This window comes from Zonotrichia leucophrys, chromosome 5 (genome assembly GCF_028769735.1).
Source record: "Zonotrichia leucophrys gambelii isolate GWCS_2022_RI chromosome 5, RI_Zleu_2.0, whole genome shotgun sequence".
In the NCBI taxonomy this organism is placed as follows: domain Eukaryota; kingdom Metazoa; phylum Chordata; class Aves; order Passeriformes; family Passerellidae; genus Zonotrichia; species Zonotrichia leucophrys.
Window position 1 is genome coordinate 54,074,634 of NC_088175.1, and position 20,296 is coordinate 54,094,929.

General features: G+C 40.9%; 1 protein-coding gene across 1 annotated transcript in view; it reads left to right on the plus strand.

The window, feature by feature from the left end:
- The window catches only part of SPON1 (spondin 1), a 189,399-nt gene extending 170,260 nt beyond the window's left edge, over nucleotides 1-19,139 (plus strand). Inside the window, exons 8-16 of the mRNA XM_064715683.1 lie at nucleotides 6,287-6,488; nucleotides 7,708-7,848; nucleotides 8,189-8,264; nucleotides 8,697-8,879; nucleotides 10,228-10,398; nucleotides 11,469-11,636; nucleotides 12,665-12,829; nucleotides 14,067-14,330; nucleotides 15,446-19,139. Coding sequence (XP_064571753.1) covers nucleotides 6,287-6,488; nucleotides 7,708-7,848; nucleotides 8,189-8,264; nucleotides 8,697-8,879; nucleotides 10,228-10,398; nucleotides 11,469-11,636; nucleotides 12,665-12,829; nucleotides 14,067-14,330; nucleotides 15,446-15,609 — 1,534 coding nt within the window. The 3' untranslated portion in view covers nucleotides 15,610-19,139. The remainder of the gene's footprint in view (nucleotides 1-6,286; nucleotides 6,489-7,707; nucleotides 7,849-8,188; nucleotides 8,265-8,696; nucleotides 8,880-10,227; nucleotides 10,399-11,468; nucleotides 11,637-12,664; nucleotides 12,830-14,066; nucleotides 14,331-15,445) is intronic.
- Nucleotides 19,140-20,296: the final 1,157 nt, after the last annotated feature.

Here is a 20,296-nt window from a genome sequence, read left to right on the forward strand (position 1 = left end):
TCCTGTGTAAATACTCAGTAACTTCCATGATTTGCCACTTCAATTTCTACTGAGCACAACTCTGCTTGCAATACTTCAACCTGCTAATTGGTACCCCTTTGCACTTTTTTTATTAATGAAATGGTAATTAAACATTTAGTCCAGTTCCCATCTCCAGACACCAAAAGGGATGTGCATGTTGGATGGAGAGGGATGCTGGATGGACTGGAATGTGCATTTATTTATTAGGAGGTTATACTGAAACTGGGGAAGTGCAAAATGCAATTCTCATCTTAGGATATCTGCAAATTAAATGGGTTTGGGAAGTAGGACAGTATTACTTTCAAATTCTACAAAGGATTTTGAAGGAGTATCCACATTTTTTTTTAGGTATTCCAGTCAATAATATTGATGGTGCCATTTGTTAAAGAAACCATCAATACCATGGGCTGGATGGTAGCTTTGGTTAAAAGGAGATTTTGCTGTGGTCTAACACTCAGAATGAGTTAAGCTGGTGGCAAATCAGAGTTGATTGCTAACCAGGTCATGAACAGGTCTGTGCTGTTTATCTGATGCTGTTAATGGGGTGGAGAGGACCAGACCTCGGGCTGGGATGATTTCAGGCTGCTCTGCCTCTGCTGCTTCTGCAGGGACACAGCCACGGTGCTCCTGCAACACCGCTGGGATTTCCTGTGCAAACACAGCTGTAATTACTCCAGGCACACAATTTGTAGCCCTAAAGCTCCTGGGAAAAACAAAGAGAAATTTCCTGAATCCATCCAGTGACTCCTGAAACATGGTTTGGTTGCAAATGCACAGGAAATAATCTAAGAAGGTGCACAAAGCTCTTGTAAGCAGGAGTAAATATTGCCAGCACCATAAGCACACCTCTTTTGTGACAAACTGCAAAGAACACACCAAAAAATCCTCAGTTTCAGAAGCTGCAGTCCTAACTTGAGGTACCTGAGGTTTTCTTGCAGCGTAGAAAACCTGCTCACATTTGTTAATCACATCATCAAGGTACGCCCATCGATGAAGGAAAGTATTAAATCAAATAGCTGATGTGTTAAAGAGTAAATTTATCATTATTATCTACAGTAGCAATCCAGGCATGCTTATAGGACAATATCAAAATGCCTGAAATGCATGTGTGCACCAAGTCCCCTCCTTTTGTAATGCTTTCTAAAAACCCTCAGATAATTGATGTTTTAGAGCAGCATTTGTTCTGATCCGTGGTTTGAATGCCAGTGGTCATGATATAATCCCCAATTTCAATATGCAGTACCACATCCACCCTTTTTAACTGGTTACAGCAACATTCTCAGTTTAAAAGCTGACACACAGCAAGGTGTGAGGTTGTTGTGTAGGGGGTTTTGTGTGCTAGATGTATAAGAAGTTTTCTGTCTTTCTGCATTCTTTCCCTATGAAATAAAATAGCCAAGCTCCTTCTCTCACCCCCTCTGGTTTGGTGCTCAGAGAAACCAACAGGTTGACATTAATGTGCTTTGCAATTTTTTCTGTGGATGTCAATCAAATGTCATTGATTCAGTGCTCGTGTTATTGTAGCTTTCCTTTCCCTAGCCCTTTGGGAACATACACATGTTTAAATTACTCAATAGCCGAATACCATTCATTTAATCAGAACTGAAGATTCTCCTCATCCTCCTCCTGTGCAGCCTTGTCCTGGGGTGATGGCACAAACCTCAGACTCTGGGTTTGTGGTCAGGTGTTGATCCCTGTGCATAGAACTTTGTTGTCCATGCAGGAACAGTAATTTCCATCCCTTCATAAATGGTTTTCTCAGTAATACAACATCTAAACAACATCTAATCTAATTTTCTGTGTTAGTTCCAGACTTCTAAGGGTGTTTTCCATTCAGTTTGGGATCTTAATTGTGTTCCTTTCTTTTCTTTGAAGCCACTTCACTTTTCAGGATCTTCTGACTTTCAAGTTTATTCAGTAAAAGAGGTGTTGTGTAAGTGCTGCTGGTAGGAAGCTCAAGGGTGGGAAGTTTGTTTCCATGCTCACAGCATTATTTGTATCAATAGCAAAAGGTTCTAAAATGAAGAAATAGGAATGTTCCTCCTGGATTTGTAGCTGTGATGCAGTGCAAGTCTAAAAAAAGAAGGATGTTACTTTTGCTTACTGGGATGGAAAGTTCACTTGGTATTTCTGAAAATGCTCAGTTTTCATGGTCCTGTCATCAGCTAAACTCTTAATTAAAAAAAGAAATTAAACTGTTTTCTGATCATCAGGACCACTGAGATGAAAGCAGTGGCAATGTGGTCCACAGTGCTTTCAACCCAGTGCCTCTGATCAGACTTTGTTAAACAGAAATAGAAAACAGAATAGTTTCTGTGTTTCCACTTTTTTCTTCCTATTTGAAAAGGCAACTGCACCATCCTGGGCACAAGTGAAATCAGATCCTGGTACACGCAAATAAATTTAAGAATGGTTTCATAAACTCCTAAGAATGGGGTTAGGGTGATTATACCTTAACATAGCTCTGTGAAAAAATCTGGAGAGGTGTCAGCTAATTCCAACAACCTTACTCTCCATATAGTTATTCAGTCAGTATATATCAGATTTTTTCCCCCTGCATAAAATCTATAACACTGCCTGAATTAGAATTTAATTTCAACAAGGGGTAAAATCTCAACCCTATAAATGGTCTTATTACCTCAAAAAAAGAAAAAAAAGAGTATATGCTTAGCCTGCCTTTTGCTTCTTCTTTTGCTTGCTTCTTTTATTTTGCTAATCAAATATCAAACCAAAAGTAACCACAAAAGTTTTATTGTGCCAAATATTATTTTTGCTATTTTTATTCAGCAACTCTATACAGCCACCTTCCATATGTGTGCTCTCTTCCCTTTCTCATGGACCTCAGCAGGACACAACAATATTGATTCAACACTCAAAAACGTGTCTTGCAGCAAGCTGAGTTTTCTGATGGTTTGTCAAAGACTTCCTTAACCCCCACCCCCAGCAGTGATAGCAACTAAGTTGTCACTTGGGGAGAAAACTTGTCAAGCAAAATCATGTTTGTGCTCTTTCAGCCTTAAAAGGGGGAAAAAAAAAAAACCCAAAAAAACCAACAAAAAACCAACAACAACAAAAAAAACCCAAACAAAAAAACCCCACAGTCCAAAACACATACACAAAAATGGGAAGGAAAAAAAGAAGAAATCACTGCCTGCCTCAGCCAGGGCAAGCAGGGCTCTCCTGTCCCTGGGGCTCTCACCTGGCACTTTCCTCATGGCCAGCATTTGCTCTGCAGCTCCCATTTGCAACTGGTTTTAGGCATTTATTTGTACAGGGGAAGGAAAAGGAACACATTTGTGCCTTGCAGAAAATTGACAAGTTATTTACACTTCAGGCTTTCCTGTGGGCTTTACCAGACATGCTCAACCTGTTGCAGAAGAACACCTTCTAAAATTTTGAAAGAGGAAAAAGATGATCTGAATTCCTATTTTATCCAAGGTGTTGATGGTATAAAAATGAAGAAAAATTTGGGTTTGGGGTGTACAGAATAAATTTTTGCACTTGTTTCCTTCACGGAGATCCACAGTGCAGTCTTAGGGCATTTGAGCCAGATGTGTTGCTGAGGGATGCAGGAAGAATTGAGGCTCCTGCCAGCTTCATCAATCTGTCATTCATGTGGATACTGGAAAGAGCTGGCATTTATCAGATTGTTAAAAAGCTCACAAAAGCCCCCAGAGTTTCCTGTTGTATAAGCCCAGTCTGTGCCTATCCCCACATCTGGGCAGAAGTTATGGGTGGTGCCTTGAATCAGCCCATTTCCCTGAAATCACAGCAGCTCAGGAAGGATTTTGGATGTTGGGAAACATTAAACAGCTGTTGTTCAAGTGAGGATCCATACTCCTTACAAAAATTTGTCAAATCTGTTTGCATTCGGAAAATGTCTGCACAGGAGTGGAGGGAGAAGGGAAATGGAAAGGGAGGAAGAGGAAGACAGAAGCCTCCATTTGTCCTCTATGAATTTTTTATTTTCTTTCTTAACTTTTTACAGGATAAAATGGCCACAACGTTATCTGCCCTAACAAAGGAGCAGAAGATAGGTGATTTTTGGCAAAGTGGTCTGAATTGGAAAATTATGGCAGGCTCAAGTTTACTGGTATTTAACACATCCAAAGTCTTGGAGGTAGAGTGAATCTCACCCTGAAGTGTTCCTTAACAGGGTTTCAACACTGATATAGTTATAATTTAAATAATATTATTATTTATACATAAATAATATATATAATATAAAAATAAATATAACTAATACTAAATAATAATATTATAGTAAATAATAGATGTAATTTAAGTACAAAAATATTTTTATTTAAATTAATATCATGATGAATATGATGTTTTGCCATGTCCATGTTAGACATATTCTCCATCTAAACATCAGCTACACAAACACACATCTCTCTGATATTTTTACAGTGTATTGCTTACCCTGTTTGAAATATAGAATTCCTGTAGGGAATTCTAAGAAACCCTTGTAATGCAGTAAATCCTTTAGCTACTTGAAGTCAGTTAATAGGCTTTTTAACACTAATCACAGCTCTGTGCTTGACAAATATATCAGGATACTGCATTCACTGAGGGAAGTTGATACTGTCATTCATTATTTTATGACTTTGCATTAGACAAACTGAAATCAGACTTCTATCTCTAATGGGAAAAAAAAAAAAGAAGTAATTTGCATTTCTTTCTGGGAAAGGCAGGATTAATGACATCAAATACTTAGCAACTCTTCTGCTCAGAGTCTTTAATTCAACGTAAGATAATTTACACAGTAGGACAGAAACAACTTCTAAAGACTCTGGAACAGAAGTGGCCAGAACATTTTACATATTAGCAAATTCTTCTCAACTTGCCTAGTGAAGAACTAAACATGCTAACTTTTAGATATCTTACTTTTGAAACTTCATGATAGCTACTGAAAAATCATGGTCTTTGAGCTGTTCTGGTTTTCTTAATGTGCTGAGAGCACTTTGAGCCAGAAAAAGAAAAAACACAAATAAATACCACATTTTATAAGCATTTATAGGAAGAATAAACTCTTTATGACTACAGTAGAGCAGTGTCTGTGCACTGGTAAGCATGCAGGGGCATTATTATTGGTTACCTAACTAAAAAAAGAAAGGACAAATAAGGACTGTAAAAACATCTCACATTTAAAATAAATGTGGTCTGTAGACCATTCTGAACCAGTGTATTTTGGCAAAAACTGAAAAGAAAAGAAACCAACAAAACCTCGACTTGACTCTATTAACCCAAGTCCTGTAGCTGGGGAAAATTTGCTGTGACATCAGACCAGAGTTTAGAACAGCATTAGCAAAATAGTATTTTAAATAATTCTGCATTTGTTGTTGCTCATGAGAGAAACGCCCTGAGGGGTTCCAGCTCCTCACCTGCCAGCAGGAGCCTCCAGCCAGGGCTGGTTTCGTTGCCACTGGAATGGTTTTATTTCACTCTTAATATAGAGTTCTCTTAATATAGAGTTCTTTTCTGCACACACAGTAGCCCTTCCAAGAACTTTTGGCATTGAAACTCATATTGGCTTTGGGGGCAGGGATAAAACAATCAAGGTATTTCTCTGTCATTTTAGCCCTAATTTTTGCAAGTGTTTTGACAGATACTTTATTATTATTATCCCACTAACACATAAGCACACGTCTGCAGCTCTGTATTTCTGTGTTGTCGAATTGAGTTCTTTTCTGACCCAGAGATGGGGCAACTGAGAGGTGTTTTCAAAACTTTTATTCTATTTTTAGTCTCATGTGAAGGGTAAGACAATACAAATGTTGTAATTAATATACAATACATATATTTGCTATCACAATCAAAAACTATTTCCTAATTACATTACAAACATTTCTTAACCTATCAACTTTTACTATACCATAGTATAAGTACTTTGAAACTAATAATCTAAAATTATTAAAGATATATTGTAGTAGGATTTATGAGGGGTAATTCTATTTCTCTAAAGTATCTAATCTTATTTACAAGTCCTATCTTTAAAACTTGTTTCTAGTTCCATTTCTCTCTCAACAATGCCTATCCTATTCCGTAACATTTCTAGATCAACGTTTCTTGTCTCAAGGTTTGCATACAAATACACACTATGTAAACCTTCTGTCAAACTTTAAAAATTCTCTACAAATCCATTTCCCACGCTGGATCTCTTTTGTGTACTGAAGTGCAATCACTGCTTGGGTGATGCTGCTGCAGCTTTCTGGCTTCGGTTCGCTGCGGCTCGGTCACTGACGCTCTTGCCGCGCATTTGCAGGAGAGCTGCTCCCTCTGCTGAGTTCTCCGTGGATCGCCACCGGCACCTGATGTCCTTCCTGACCATGCTGGGCCCCAGCCCCGACTGGAACGTGGGGCTCTCTGCCGAGGATCTCTGCACCAAGGACTGCGGCTGGGTCCAGAAGGTCGTGCAGGATTTGATCCCTTGGGATGCCGGCACCGACAGCGGCGTCACCTACGAGGTTTGGGCTCTGCCTCTCATTTATCCAAATTATCCCCTCACAGCAGTGCATTAGGAAAGCAGTTTGATCCATTGTGATGCTTTTTATACTTTTTACTCGATTTTTTTCTTAAAATGAAAGACTATTTGTTTAAAGAGATGTTAACTACACCTCGGTGGTGTTGCCTGAGCTCCTTCAGCATTGGCACTCATGGGATGATGTGAGGTCCACCTGGGGTTTTTTACCCCAGAAATGGGGTGAAAATGGGTAAGGTTGGAAAGAAGCACAGTGAGTCCAATCTGGTCCAATCTCCCTGTTTAAGCAGAGTGATCCTAGAGCAGGTAATAGGGTTCTGTAGAGCTGTTGAATGGCCCCTGTAAGGGAGGCTCTGCACCCACTCTGGCCAGTCTTTCCCAGGGCTTGGTCACAGCACAGTAAAGAATTTCTCATTTATGTTCACCTGTTAAATTCACTTATTGCATAAACCAAGCTTTTGAGTGCCTTTTTATTGAAGTTGGAGGGAGACGACCCACCTTGCATTGGTCAGCCATCGACTCCACTTTATTGATCAATCAGTCACCTTTTATAACAGTGTTAATCAAGTTCATGCATATTGCAAAATCTGAGCTCACAATAGGTCAGAGATAACACACCAACCCCTCCTTATGTTTCCAATACCAAGATTTGGGTTCTCAAAATTATTCTTGCTTTCCCAAAACAGCCAAAGATAGAACTTCCACTTGTTATGAGAAAGCTGCCTGAGAACTCTGATGTGCAAGGCTCTCAAGGCCTTCATGTTTGTCACTTTTACCTGTAATTAAAAATAACCTGAGAACCTCTGCTGTTCACAGAAACAGGCTGTGAGAACCTGCTCCTCACAGCTGCCTTCTAGGCCATCCCTGAAAAAATCTCCAACACCTTTTGGTACAGACCAAAGCAGGGCCATCGTCAGCTCCAGTGTGGGGCTGTTTCAACCCCAATGCCAGCTGTTCTGTTTGGCACAGGAAACTTCAACTCTTTCTTTCAGCAAAGCAGAGCAACAACAACAAAACCCCCCAAACCAACAAAAAACCTCACAAAAAAACCCTAAAACAAAACAAATCCCCATACCATTAAGTATGAGTGTACCCTGTTCACCTCACGCTGGAATTTTGCAGTTTAGCATTTCAGAGAACTTTTAATTTCCGCAGATTAACTATTATTTTCTTTTATAACACTTTTTTTTTCTTTTTGATTGCAGTCTCCTAACAAACCTACAGTGCCTCAGGAGAAGATCAGACCTCTTACAAGCCTAGATCATCCTCAAAGCCCATTTTATGATCCAGAAGGAGGATCTATCAAGCTGGTGGCCAGAGTTGTCATCGAGAGAATCGCACGAAAGGTAGAATTCATATAAGCAAAATTCTCAAGCAAGCAAAAATCCACTTTGTAGCCAAAAAAACCAATCCATTCTTTCTCCACCTTCCCTCCAAATCTACACTCCTTAACCAACACCACAGCAAAGATAATGGCAGAAAATATTTAAACTGTCTTAAGGTGTTAGTTCTAATTCTGGCAATTGTTGCATTTCCTTATTTGGGGATTTTCTTTATGTACACCTAGGAATTTGAAGGAAAAAAGGTGCTGCAGACACAGCAGTGTCTCACAATGTACTGATTTAACCTCTCATGGATGAGTTTCCTCTCTTCACTGTTCAAAATCTTTTTTTTTTTTTTTTGCAGGGGGAGCAGTGCAATATCGTTCCTGATAACATAGATGATATTGTGGCAGATCTAGCACCAGAGGAAAAAGAAGAAGGTACGTTTGAAATTAATTTGTGCACTACTAATAATTTATATTTCGTTCCAGTCTCTGCTGTCACTTCTAGATAAGTTACAAAACTGACTTAGGAACAAAAATTCCACTCACTGTCAAACAGTGATTTAGGTTTTCTTCTCTTCTGGTCTCTTCTATTACCTCTCCCTTGTACAGAAAAGAAATTGCATGTATATCTAGGAGATGACAACAACAATACAGGCAATAAAAGGGAGAAGACTTTTGGGGTTCAAATAATTTTTTTTAAAAGAAAGTTGGCAGTTGGAAATTTTTTTTCTTCTGGGCTAAAATGGAGAGGATAGAATGCAGAAGGAAATAATGTATTCTATTGGAATCTAAAGTAATCATCAACCAAGATAAAGGAAGAAAATGAAAGACCATTTTTAACAGTCAATGCCTTTCCTCACTTTTCAGATGACACCCCTGAGACTTGCATATACTCAAACTGGTCCCCATGGTCAGCCTGCAGCTCCTCTACCTGTGAAAAGGGCAAGAGGATGAGGCAGAGGATGCTCAAAGCTCAGCTGGACCTCAGCGTGCCCTGCCCAGACACCCAGGACTTCCAGCCCTGCATGGGCCCAGGCTGCAGCGATGAAGGTAACCAGGAGGGGAAGGTGGAGGACAGGAATGCCTTGTGGAGTTTGTTTCTCCTCTAAAGTTCTCAGGGATGTCACTTGCTGTGGTATGGCTCGGGTGGTGGCCAAGAGAAAATTGCTGAAGAACACGAGTGGCAGCTGCCTGTGGTGAATTCTGCAAGCCAGCTGTGTCAGGGCATGAAGGGCACAGAAGGATGAAGGAGAGGAGTGAGGGATGCTGTGGAGGTTTTGTGGGTTTTGGGTCTTCAAAGGGACAGTTTTTGGGAGTAGTAAAGTTGTTTATTGCATGAATACATCAGTCTCGAAGGCGAGGGGTTCAGGGTATCAATGTCTGTGCTAAAAGCAGAAATAGCTGCAGCAGCTCCCACCTTTTTTCTTCTTCTTCCTTCCTTTCATCTTCCCTCTTCGCACCCCAGTACAGGGGTTTTATTTATAAATTATCCAATCAGCTAAAAACACGACTCTAAAACATTCTTTTTACGCCATTCTAATGTGTGAAAGTAGTGACAGTTCTTACCCAAATCTATGTACATAATTTTATATATTTACCTGGATAGTTCCATCTATTCTATCTAGAAAGGCAAGCAATGTTCTGCTATGTTTTTGTTATGCCTGGGGCTAAGTTACTGAACTTTAAAATTGGCTTTAGGGCCTTTTACTAGCTAAAACAGTCTCTTAAGGCACTTGGGATATATTTCTATTTACTTAAAATTAAAACTTATCCTTTTATTTCATGTGTGTGTGGCTTAATATATTTCATCTTCTCTAGAGGTTCTGATTCAAACCCTGCATTTCTTTTTCTCCCTGAGGGACTCAGAGAGGCTTCTATTCCATGCATTCCAACAGAGGAGAGGACAGTGGGAAAGGCAGCACAGGAGGGATGCTGCACACAACTGGGCAGCAGCTCTGTCCATCCCTGTGGCCTCAGCTCTCTTCACAGAGAGCAGCAGGCACAACTCTCTCCCAGGATTTTTCCTGGGAAAGGCAGTGAGAAGCTCAGAGAAGAAGAGAAAAAAATTGTTATCTCTGTTCGCTGCGCCTGTTGTTTGGCACATGTGGAATGTGTTATGGAGATTGTTCACCCAAAGTGATTTGGTTATTGGATTCTGCTGATTTACCAGCTGGGTCAAGGCTGTGTGTCCTGGCTGTCTCCAGACAGTCACAGGTTTTTTTTATTCTTTAGTACAGTATCTCTTTAGTATGTCATTTAGTATAGCATTAGTGTAATATAGCCTAGCTTAATAAAGCAACTGTTCAGCCTCCTGAATTGTGGAATCAGAACACATTATTCCCTGGCTAGGGGGCACCGGATTGATCAATGCCACCCCTGAGCACTCTCTGTGTTCCAGATGGCTCCACCTGCATGATGTCTGACTGGATCACCTGGTCCCCCTGCAGCGTCTCCTGCGGGATGGGGACGAGGTCCAGGGAGAGATACGTCAAGCAGTTCCCTGAGGATGGCTCCATGTGCAAAGTGCCCACTGAGGAGACTGAGAAGTGTATTGTAAACGAGGAATGCTGTAAGTATTTCGTTCAGCCTCAAAAAATCCAGCCAATAGCAGGAGCACTGCCCAAATGGGTCTTACTGGGGTCCCACAGAGCTCCATCTTAGGTCCTGTGTTCTTCAATACCTTAATAAATGACTTGGAGGCAAGATTGGAAGGGACACAAAGCAAATTACCAGATTGTTCAAAACTGGGAGGAGCTGCTGACTCTCTCAAAAGCAGGGAGGCCCTGCATAGAGACCTCGGCAAATTAAAGAGCTCTGCAATCACCAACCACATGAGGTTCAACAAGGGAAAGTGCTGGATTCTGCACCTGGTTTGGGCAACCCTGGCTGTACAGACAGACCGGGGAATGAGGGGATGGAAAGCAGTGCCAGAGAAAGGGACCTGGGGGTCCTTGGCAGGCTGAATGTGAGCCAGCAGTGCCCTGGAGCCAGCAGGGACATCCCTGTGCTGGGGACATCAGGCACAGCATCACCAGCAGGGCAAGGGAGGGATTGTCCCGCTCTGCCCTGAGCTGGGGCAGCCCCACCTTGAGTGCTGGGGCAGGTTTGGGTGCCACAATGGAAAAAAAAGTTATTGAGCCATTAGAGAGTGTCCAAAAGTTATTGAGCCATTGGAGAGTGTCCAAAGGAGGCCACTAGGGTGGTAAAGGTTCCAGAGGAAAAGCCATGAGAGGAGTGGCTGAGGGCACTGGGTCTGCTCAGCCTGGAGGAGAGGAGACTGAGGGGAGACCTCAGTGCAGTTCCAAATTCTTTGTGAGGGGAAGAGGAGGGGCAGGCACTGAACTCTGCTCTGTGTGACAGTGACAGGAGCCAAGGGAATGGCCTGAAGTCGTGTCAGGGGAGGTTTGGTTTGCATATCAGAAAACATCTGGGCACTAAAACAAGGTCCCCAGGGAAGTGGTCACAGCACCAACCTCACTTCAAGAAGGGTTTGGACAACACTCCTGGGGACACGGTGTGATTTTTGGGGATGACCCTGTGCAGGGCCAGCAGCTGCACTCCACGGGGGTCTTGGGGGTCCCTCCCACCCAGCTGATGCTGTGATACTGATGAGCAATGTTCTCTGCCCGCTTTGAACAGCTCCCAGCAGCTGCCTGGTCACAGAGTGGGGTGAGTGGGACGAGTGCAGCGCCAGCTGTGGCACGGGCATGAAGAGAAGGCACAGGATGATCAAGATGACTCCTGCTGATGGATCCATGTGCAAGGCAGAAACCACGGAGGCAGAGAAGTGCATGATGCCCGAGTGCCGTGAGTGGCCAGGAGCTCCTCTCTCCCCTGCTCTGAGAACAAACAACCCTTCTGACACACTGCCCCAGCACACAAAGAACACAGCTAAGCCAGCAGCAATGCTGCTTCTCCTTGTCCTCCCTAAAACTGGGAGAAAAATCTTGGGCACTGTGCATTAGGTAGCACATTCACTATCAGGATGAGAGCTTCAATAAAAAATGTTCAGTGGTGTCCTGTTGCTGTATGACCCACACAGAGGTGTGTGTATCAGCAAGCCATACCTAAACAACTCTGAGTTATGTATATTTGACCATAAGGCTAGAATAAAACACATGAAACAGTGCCCTCTCCTTTCAACCCCTGAAAATGTCAGAAATTGAGGTGTTTCTTTTGTGCAATCAGCCAGCCACACCCTTACTGTCACTATTAATTTCTTATGAAATGTTACATTTTCATCAGAGATAATTTTTAAAATATTTTTGGTAGATTAAATTCTTAAATATATATTTTATAATTTTTATAAATTATTATTATTTAATTAATAATAATTATCAATAAATAATAAATAAATAATAATTAGTATTATTATTTATAAATATTTATAAATTATTATAAAATATGTATAATAATTTTATAAATTATTAAATATCTATTAAATTTCACTTGTTAGACTAAATTAAGTTGACTTACAGTTCTATTCACTGCAACAATCCTTTTCTTTTTTTTCTTTACAGGAGTTGGTATTGAAACATAGCTCCTTAAACTATTTATTCCCCAGATGCACTGAGACCCAGGAGATATGACTTAGATACAGGAAAAGATAGCAAAGATATTTAAATCAAGCAAACCTTTCAATTTAATATGAAGCTTTCTGAGCTTCTTCAGCAGCACCATTCAGCTTGTGACAAGAAAGCATAATTGGCTGATGACAGATAAAACATGGCACATTTTCCACCTGTATTATTTTCAAAATTTATACCTTCATGCTTTATTTATAGGAATAAATTGTTAGCAATAAGATAATTAATTGCATTTTTACTTGCTACCAGATACCATCCCCTGCCTGCTGTCTCCCTGGTCTGAGTGGAGTGACTGCAGCGTAACCTGTGGGAAGGGAATGAGAACCAGGCAGAGGATGCTGAAATCTGCTGCTGAGCTGGGAGACTGCAACGAGGAGCTGGAGCAAGCAGAGAAATGCATGCTGCCAGAATGCCGTAAGTTTGGAGAATTCCCTGGGAAGGGGAGGATAATTATGTGTCAAAATCTATGGATCAAACCTCCATCACCACTTCTCAGCATCACTTCTTAATAGGTGGGGTATCAAGCGTGCATTGTTTAAAAAAATATTTATTATTATTGTTATCATCATAATTATCATACACTTTCAGTAACTGAGAGCTGAAATATGACTGTGTCTTAAATTCAGCTTGCCCTACATCACCCCATGCTTATTCCCAATATTTCTATGGGAATCCAGCTCTGCATGTTTGACACGCTGTGGCTCCAGGCAACTCCCCAGTAGGAAATAAGTCAGAATTATAAAACCTGGTTTATCACTCAAATGCAGACAGTGTGCCAGGAAAGAAGGAAAGACGAGTTGAAATCACCTGTGGGATTCTTTCAGCTCAGAAAGAGCACAAAAGAGGCTTTCTCCACCTTTGATACACCTCTGAATGGTATCACTCTGCAACCTGCTGCTGGATGGGGTGGAGGCAGCTGCAGAGACTTTTTTTACCTTATTTCATTAAAATCCCCCACTTCTTGGGTACAGCAAATTTCTGGTTGCTTTTCAGTCTTTGTGAAGTGTGATAGCCTAAGGCACTGCTGAATGAATGAGATATGATTGCCTTTGGCATCCTGTTTCCAGCTGGTTTGTGAGGCTTTATCACAAATTACATTATTTTTCACAGAAATTATGGGTTAAAAGGGCTTTTACACTGTAATTGCTCATTCAGCTTTTCTTAAATAATGTGAAATATCATTTTGATTTTTATTCACTGGGGCTGTAAGTGTTAAGCAGTGCTGAAAGATGAAGACTTTTAAAATATAATGGTATTAGTGAATGTGGCTTATTGCATAACACTGCCAGCAAAGCAAAGCTCAGATCTCAGAGGTAGCAAATTATTTTTAAATATAATTCAATTTTCAGCAGCTTTTCATTACAAAACAGACAGATGGGTGGGAAAATTGAAGAAGGCGCAGGAGAATTATTTATATGTTCTTTGTAATTTTAGCGATCTGCCAGCACCACTCTCGAAGAAGAAATCGAAGAGCGTGTCAAATAACACTTCTGCTAGGAATGGACTCAGAAAATTCTGACATGCAACCTCCAAATAATTGCTGGGAAGACTGGAGGCTTAAGTGTAGTTGGGGTGCAAGGATTCATCAGGCACACCTGTGTGTTTCTGTGGATTTGGTGTAATTCTTTTTTGTGTTTCTTCCTCCCTGCAGCCATCCACTGCGAGCTGACGGAGTGGTCCCAGTGGTCGGAGTGCAACACCTCCTGTGGCAAGGGCCACATGATCAGGACGAGGATGATTAAAATAGAGCCCCAGTTTGGGGGAGCAGCCTGCCCTGAGACCGTGCAGCGCAGCAAGTGCAGGGTGAGGAAGTGCCTGAGGGGAGCAGGGATGGAGAAAAGGCGCTGGAAGGAGGCTCGGGAGAAAAGGAGAAGCGAACAGGCCAAGAAGAGTTTAGATAGTGAGCAATATCCAGGTGAGTGTGAAAGCACTTTTAGGGGTTTTCTGCATGACAGTGGTGCCTTGTGAAGGATGAGTTAGAGCAGAGGCCGGGCAGAGCTAAAGAATAGAGCACGAATTTATTAAGAGGCCTCAATGGATCCACCTTGGGCAGCACAACCCAAAATGCACAAGCACTCCCTGGGATCAGTTCTGCTCCATTTGCACCTTGCAGTTCATTGTCCCATTCCAGCTTTAGCCCAGGCACTCCCACCCTGCTTGTTTTTCTCTCTGCAGCCCACGGGGTTTGTGCTCTGGGGCTGAGATTGGGATCATTTGTCCTTGGTGCCCAGCTGGAGCAGGAATTGTTTTGTCTCCCTGCTCTGTGCACAGAGCTCACCATCCCTGAATGTGAAGCTCAGACCCACCCACTAAAGCAGCACAGAATGTGAAAAATATGAAAACCAAACCCTGAGGCATCAACAGGAGTTTGTGAGCAGCTCCAGCACATTCTGTGAGAGCACCTTCAGCACTTCAGTCAATAAAACACAGCCACTTGCACTGCTTGCCCATCACCAAAATCACCCAGCCTAAGCTCAGGGCACCATGGAGAAAGGCCCACATCTGTCCATGGCCCAGCACTAAAAATACTTCAGCTACTCCACACAAAAGTGTGAAAAAGTTTACACCTGGCAAAGGACTGATGGCAGTTTCTGCCAATCTGGGTGGCAATCTTTACATCCTGTTAGCTTCAAACAGTTAAAATATTTGTTCCTGGATCCAATGCTGAATTTCAAAACTGAACTTATTTCCCCCTCAGCAGTCTGATTCAGACTCAGGCTGCTCCAGGAGATCTGCTCAAACTGCTTTTTCAAAGGGGGACAGTATCATCAAGTACTGATTCCTCAAATCAGCAAGACATATCTTGTGGTGTAATTAACACTATCTGGGTAGGAATTACTGCTAAGTTGTGGCTTATGCTTGTCTGACATTTAACAATTTCATCATTTTATCTGTCTTTTTTAATGTAAATATTAAATTTCTTTTTACTTTTTTCCAGTGTCTGACAAATGCAGCTTGGTTATTTATACTTAGCATGGGTTTCTACTACTAGAAATTTTAACAAATCACTTATTTTATTTTTTTTTTCAGTTTGTAGGATGAAACCATGGACTGCTTGGACAGAGTGTTCTACGCTCTGTGGAGGGGGAATTCAGGAGCGCTACATGATGGTAAAGAAGAGGTCCAAAAGCACTCAGTTTACCAGCTGCAAGGACAAAAAGGAGCTAAGAGCATGTAATGTCCATCCTTGTTAACAAAACACAAGGTTCCAAGTGATGCACTCTGAGCTAAATGGAAAGTCAACCTTGGTTTGTTTTTTTTTAGAACAACAACAACAACAAAATATAAAGTGTATATTAGTTTTCATTTTTGCAGTGTGGTTTGCTTTTTAGTCTTGCTGGTGCAAGAAAAATATTTTATAAATATTTCCTCACGGATTTATGCTGAGAGTAAGTCTTTGTTACTCCAGCCAGCCCTTAATGCATAAAAATAGTAAAGTCATGGTGAGTTATTTAACTAAAATACAGACACATCTGTGGACATGGAATAGCCATATAGAAATACCACTTGTAAAGACATGGGATGCATGCATATTAACAAAACTAAGTTAAAGTGACAGGAAGTTTCATCTGTGGGAGGATTTCTCTCTAGATTTGATTTTGAAAATCCAAAGCAGTGCCTCTGTGATTACACAACTATGCCAAGGAGTTATGTCAGTAATGCTGGTTCAATAACATTAAAGGTGCATGTTTATCTTTTTACACTATTGGGTTAAGCTGATAGTTATTATTATTATAATAATCTAAACACTTTTCTTCACATGGATGCTGTGGTCCACAAAAGAAGGGGTTTTTTTCTTCAAAACTTAAAAAGGAAATAATTTTTGTGGCTCAACAGTGATGTCTGACCACCACACAATCACAGTCAAGACAGCACATAAAGAAAACATGCAAATATCATGATATGTGTACAGTCCATTGCCTTTCAAAATGGACACAGAACTAGTAGAAATTGGTCCAGAGGGTTGCAGCAGCTGTGCCACAGGATGTCTTCCACATGAGGGACACAAAAAATTAGATTCAGTTTCACAAGGATTTCATTCACAGAAGAGGGAGACAGGTTTATAATGAAATGGTAGAGAAAAGGTGAGCCAGGCTCTCATGCATCCCTTAAAATTGAAATGAGCCTCTGAAAGGAAACAATGACAGTCTTAAAACAACCCTGATTATAGATTGGCACAAGAATACATTTACAGCAGTGTCATTTATGTCTTTTTTTACTCAGAGCATAGGGTAATCTAAAAATTACTAAATTTGTGAAAATTACCCATTTGTGCATATCCTAGCCAGGTTAAAAGCCCTCCTTGACTACTTAAGTGATTAAAAAACTGCCTGAGATGATGAAATACCTCCTCAACTCTTCTATTTGCTATTTTACCCCATCTCCTGCAGAGTTTAACTCATTCCCACACAGAGTCAGGTGTAAGCAGGGAGACCCTTGGGCCCCACTTGCTAATGGAATACAATCTTTTCCTGCAATTCTATTTTCCTGTAATAACCTAACTTTAAGAGGGGAAGGTGATGGGTTACCTCTTGGCCCAGGCAAGGCAGCATACCCCTATGTCTCTTCTGAAGTAAGAGCAGTGCACTGAAAATAAAGATTGTTGATGCTTAAGCTTGAGAGAAATGAATGGAGAGAATTTGTTTTAATGGTCTCTAAACCAGCCTTAAGTAATTTTCTCACTCCCTTAGCACTTGGTCACCGCCCTGAGGACCTGACAGCTGGGTTTTAAATATTGCTGCTAAATATTGCCCCAGGGCCCTCTGAGCTGTTCATCTTCCCCACCACCACCACCACCCTGGGGATGCTCTGTACCCAAACAGGCTCGTTGGGCTGGTGGCATCAATTGTGGGGCTGTTCATCAGCAATTCCCCACTGAACACTGCAAGGGCTGCTCAGGATTTCCACAGCCACCACATCCCACCCCCTCTCAAGGTATTTTACTGCTTTCTGCAGGTTTGGAGGTATGGAAAGGCCAGGGAAGTAATGGAACCAAGGGCAGTGTGAGCCCTCTCCTGCTGCTGCTGCTAAATGAAATGGGTGCACACCCATAGCCAACCAAACCAGGAGAAAAAAAAGAATACAGCAAAGTTTAATGCTAAAACCGAACGTTTTACTTTTTGCACAGCTCGGCTCACTTAATAATATTAATTCAGATAGTTTGCCTCCTTGTGCCTGTTCAAAAATCGTGCAGTTTATGTCTCTCCAGCATAGCAGCAAGACTTGTCCCTCAGTAGTTCACTTAGGACCTTACATTTCACTTGTATGACCAAAAATAAAGAAAACCCAATGAAAAAAATAAAAAGTTGAGTGATATAGGTGCTGGAGGAGCGACGAGCTGAGCATATTTTGGGTAAAGAAACTGCAGAGAAAAGCCACAATGGTCAATGCCAGGGCAGGGCCACATCTCTGGCTGAGCTGACAGAGGGTGTCCCAGCTGAATGAGGCCATTCACTCAGAAATGTAAACTTTGGCCATAAAATGTGTGGCAGAGTGCTTTGAAAGGCTTTGAAGGACCTGTGAGCCTGGGGCAGAGGGAACAGAAGTTTCTCCTGAATGGAAAAAATTGGCTGAGTTCAGGAACCAGATTTATCTCATCAACCACTTGTCCAAACTTATCTTGCAAAACCATGCCTGTTTCAGCAAATAATCAGTGAAACCCAGTGTTGTATTTTCATTTTCACATTTGTTCCAGTTCATTAAGCTGTTTTGTCTACTAAATACTCCCTTTGTGAAAGGCCACATAGTGCAAATACACTTACAGAAAACATACACCACTTTTCTGAACTTGCCCACAAAATTGTCCATTGAAACAACCTGGCATTCCTTTCTCTGTGCTTCTTACTAATTTGATTCTCCAAATCCTTTTTATTTTTCCCCTCTCTCTTAGGAGGCTGTTCAGTGTGATTTCCAGTCATTTCTCTTAGGCTCATTAAAGTTCTGAATGTTGCAAATTGCTTTTTTTCCCCACCTTGTTAACAGATGAAATGACAAGGTAATTGCACCGGGTCAGAGATGTGTGACCACTCCTGCTTCTGTTCAGCTCCTCACACTTGTTTTTCTGTGGAAACGTTTTACAGATCTCTTGTCTTTCTTCTAACTTGATACATGAGAAACATTTAGGCTTGTTACATTTTGTATAAAAAACAAAATAAACACAAACAAAAACAGACGAAGGAAATAAAAAAAAAAAAAGAGGTTGATTTTCTATTCAGAACAAAAAAAAGAGAAAAAGCTCTGATATACAATATGTAGAAATCTTGCATTGTTACTGTAAACTTTCTAGTAGTGTAATAGGCACTGGTTATCAGTCAATAAAAATAAGAACTGTTATTGTTCTGATGTCCTGAATAATCCTGCTGAACTCAAAGCACAGATGTCACACCAGTTTTGTAGACCTCAACTACCAGATCCTAGCAGTGTCAGTACCTTTTTTTTCTAATATACAAAGGATAGAATCTTTACACATAATAAAAAAGTTAGGGGCTTAACAAATGTACAGTAGGACTCTGTTTGTGCAACACATGAGTAAAACAAAATTTTGTTTGATTGCATTTTAGATTTCCTTTGTTGTTTTTGTTTGCTGTGGAATTTTGAAAAAAGCTACCATGAACATTTCTTACCAAAGTCTTGTGTAGATGTTTTGTAGCTGTCTGCCTAACACATTATTATTATAATTATTATTATTATTATTATTTTGGAATAAAGACATCTTTACTATGAATTTTACACTCGTATGAGATTCTGTTCAACTTATATGATTATGTACACCAAAAAAACATTTATTAATATGAGTCAAGTCATGTTCTTATTTACATTTTCCTGTTCAAGGTCACAGGATATCAGGAGTCAGTGGATTTTATTAGAACCAGTCATTCTTTCTACTTGGAAGGTGTTTGCATCAAGGTCTTTGTCAAATACTTTGTTCTCTTTTTAAATCACAGGGTAACTTAGGAACATCACATTATGTATTTGTGTATTACTCTCATGTGGGTTTTGTTGCTGTTGTCGGTTTTTAATAAAAGAGAAACTATTTAAAAGAACACTATTTTAAAGCCTGGTGGTACATGAAAGGAAAAATCATTAAGCTCTCAAAAAGCCTGAGATTTTGAGAAACTTTCGACTGATTTTTTGTGCTAATGGAAGACTTTTTTGGGACACTGTGGGTCGAGTGTGCCACTGAAAATTACCCAGAAATTTTGGAGGTGAGGGGGCCACACAGCAATGCTGCTGCTCTAGAAATCCAATTGTCTGTAACAATTGCAGCCAGCTAAAAGCAACCAGTGTGTTCACAAAAACCCCTCTGACCTAAAACTGAATTGTAACCAGGCTGAGGGGAGGCTGGAGGTAGTAACTGAAATATGCTAAAATCCCTAAATTCCTCACTACCACGTTTAAGTCACTTTAGGGGTCTTTGCTCCATGTGTAAACCCATTTAATATTTTTATTGCAACACTTTCAACCCTGGGACTCAGTTGTGCAAAACAAAGCAATTCTGTTGAGCTGAGTGATGCTGGGTTCTGTCTTTCCAAAAGACAGAACAATTTGTGCCATGACTTGTGGGTTCTCTGCTTCCTTCTCCTGTCGCTCTTGGGTCTGGATTGAAGGCACCTGAGTGTTGGCAAGGATGAAAGTTTGACAAGAAAGTCTCACAGATATGTGTGCTTACCAGAAAGATTTTAAATGTGGATTCTGATGAAGGAATAGAGATGGAAGCAAGTTTTGATATAGAAGAAAAGAATTGCTGAGCCAGTCTTCCTGGATAACCAAGGAGGCAAAGGGTGTGTGAGTTAGAAGGGGTTTTTATGGCTTAGAGCAAAGGATGAACCCACCCCAAACAAGATGTTTTTACCAAGCAGAAAGACAGCACAGGCAAACAAG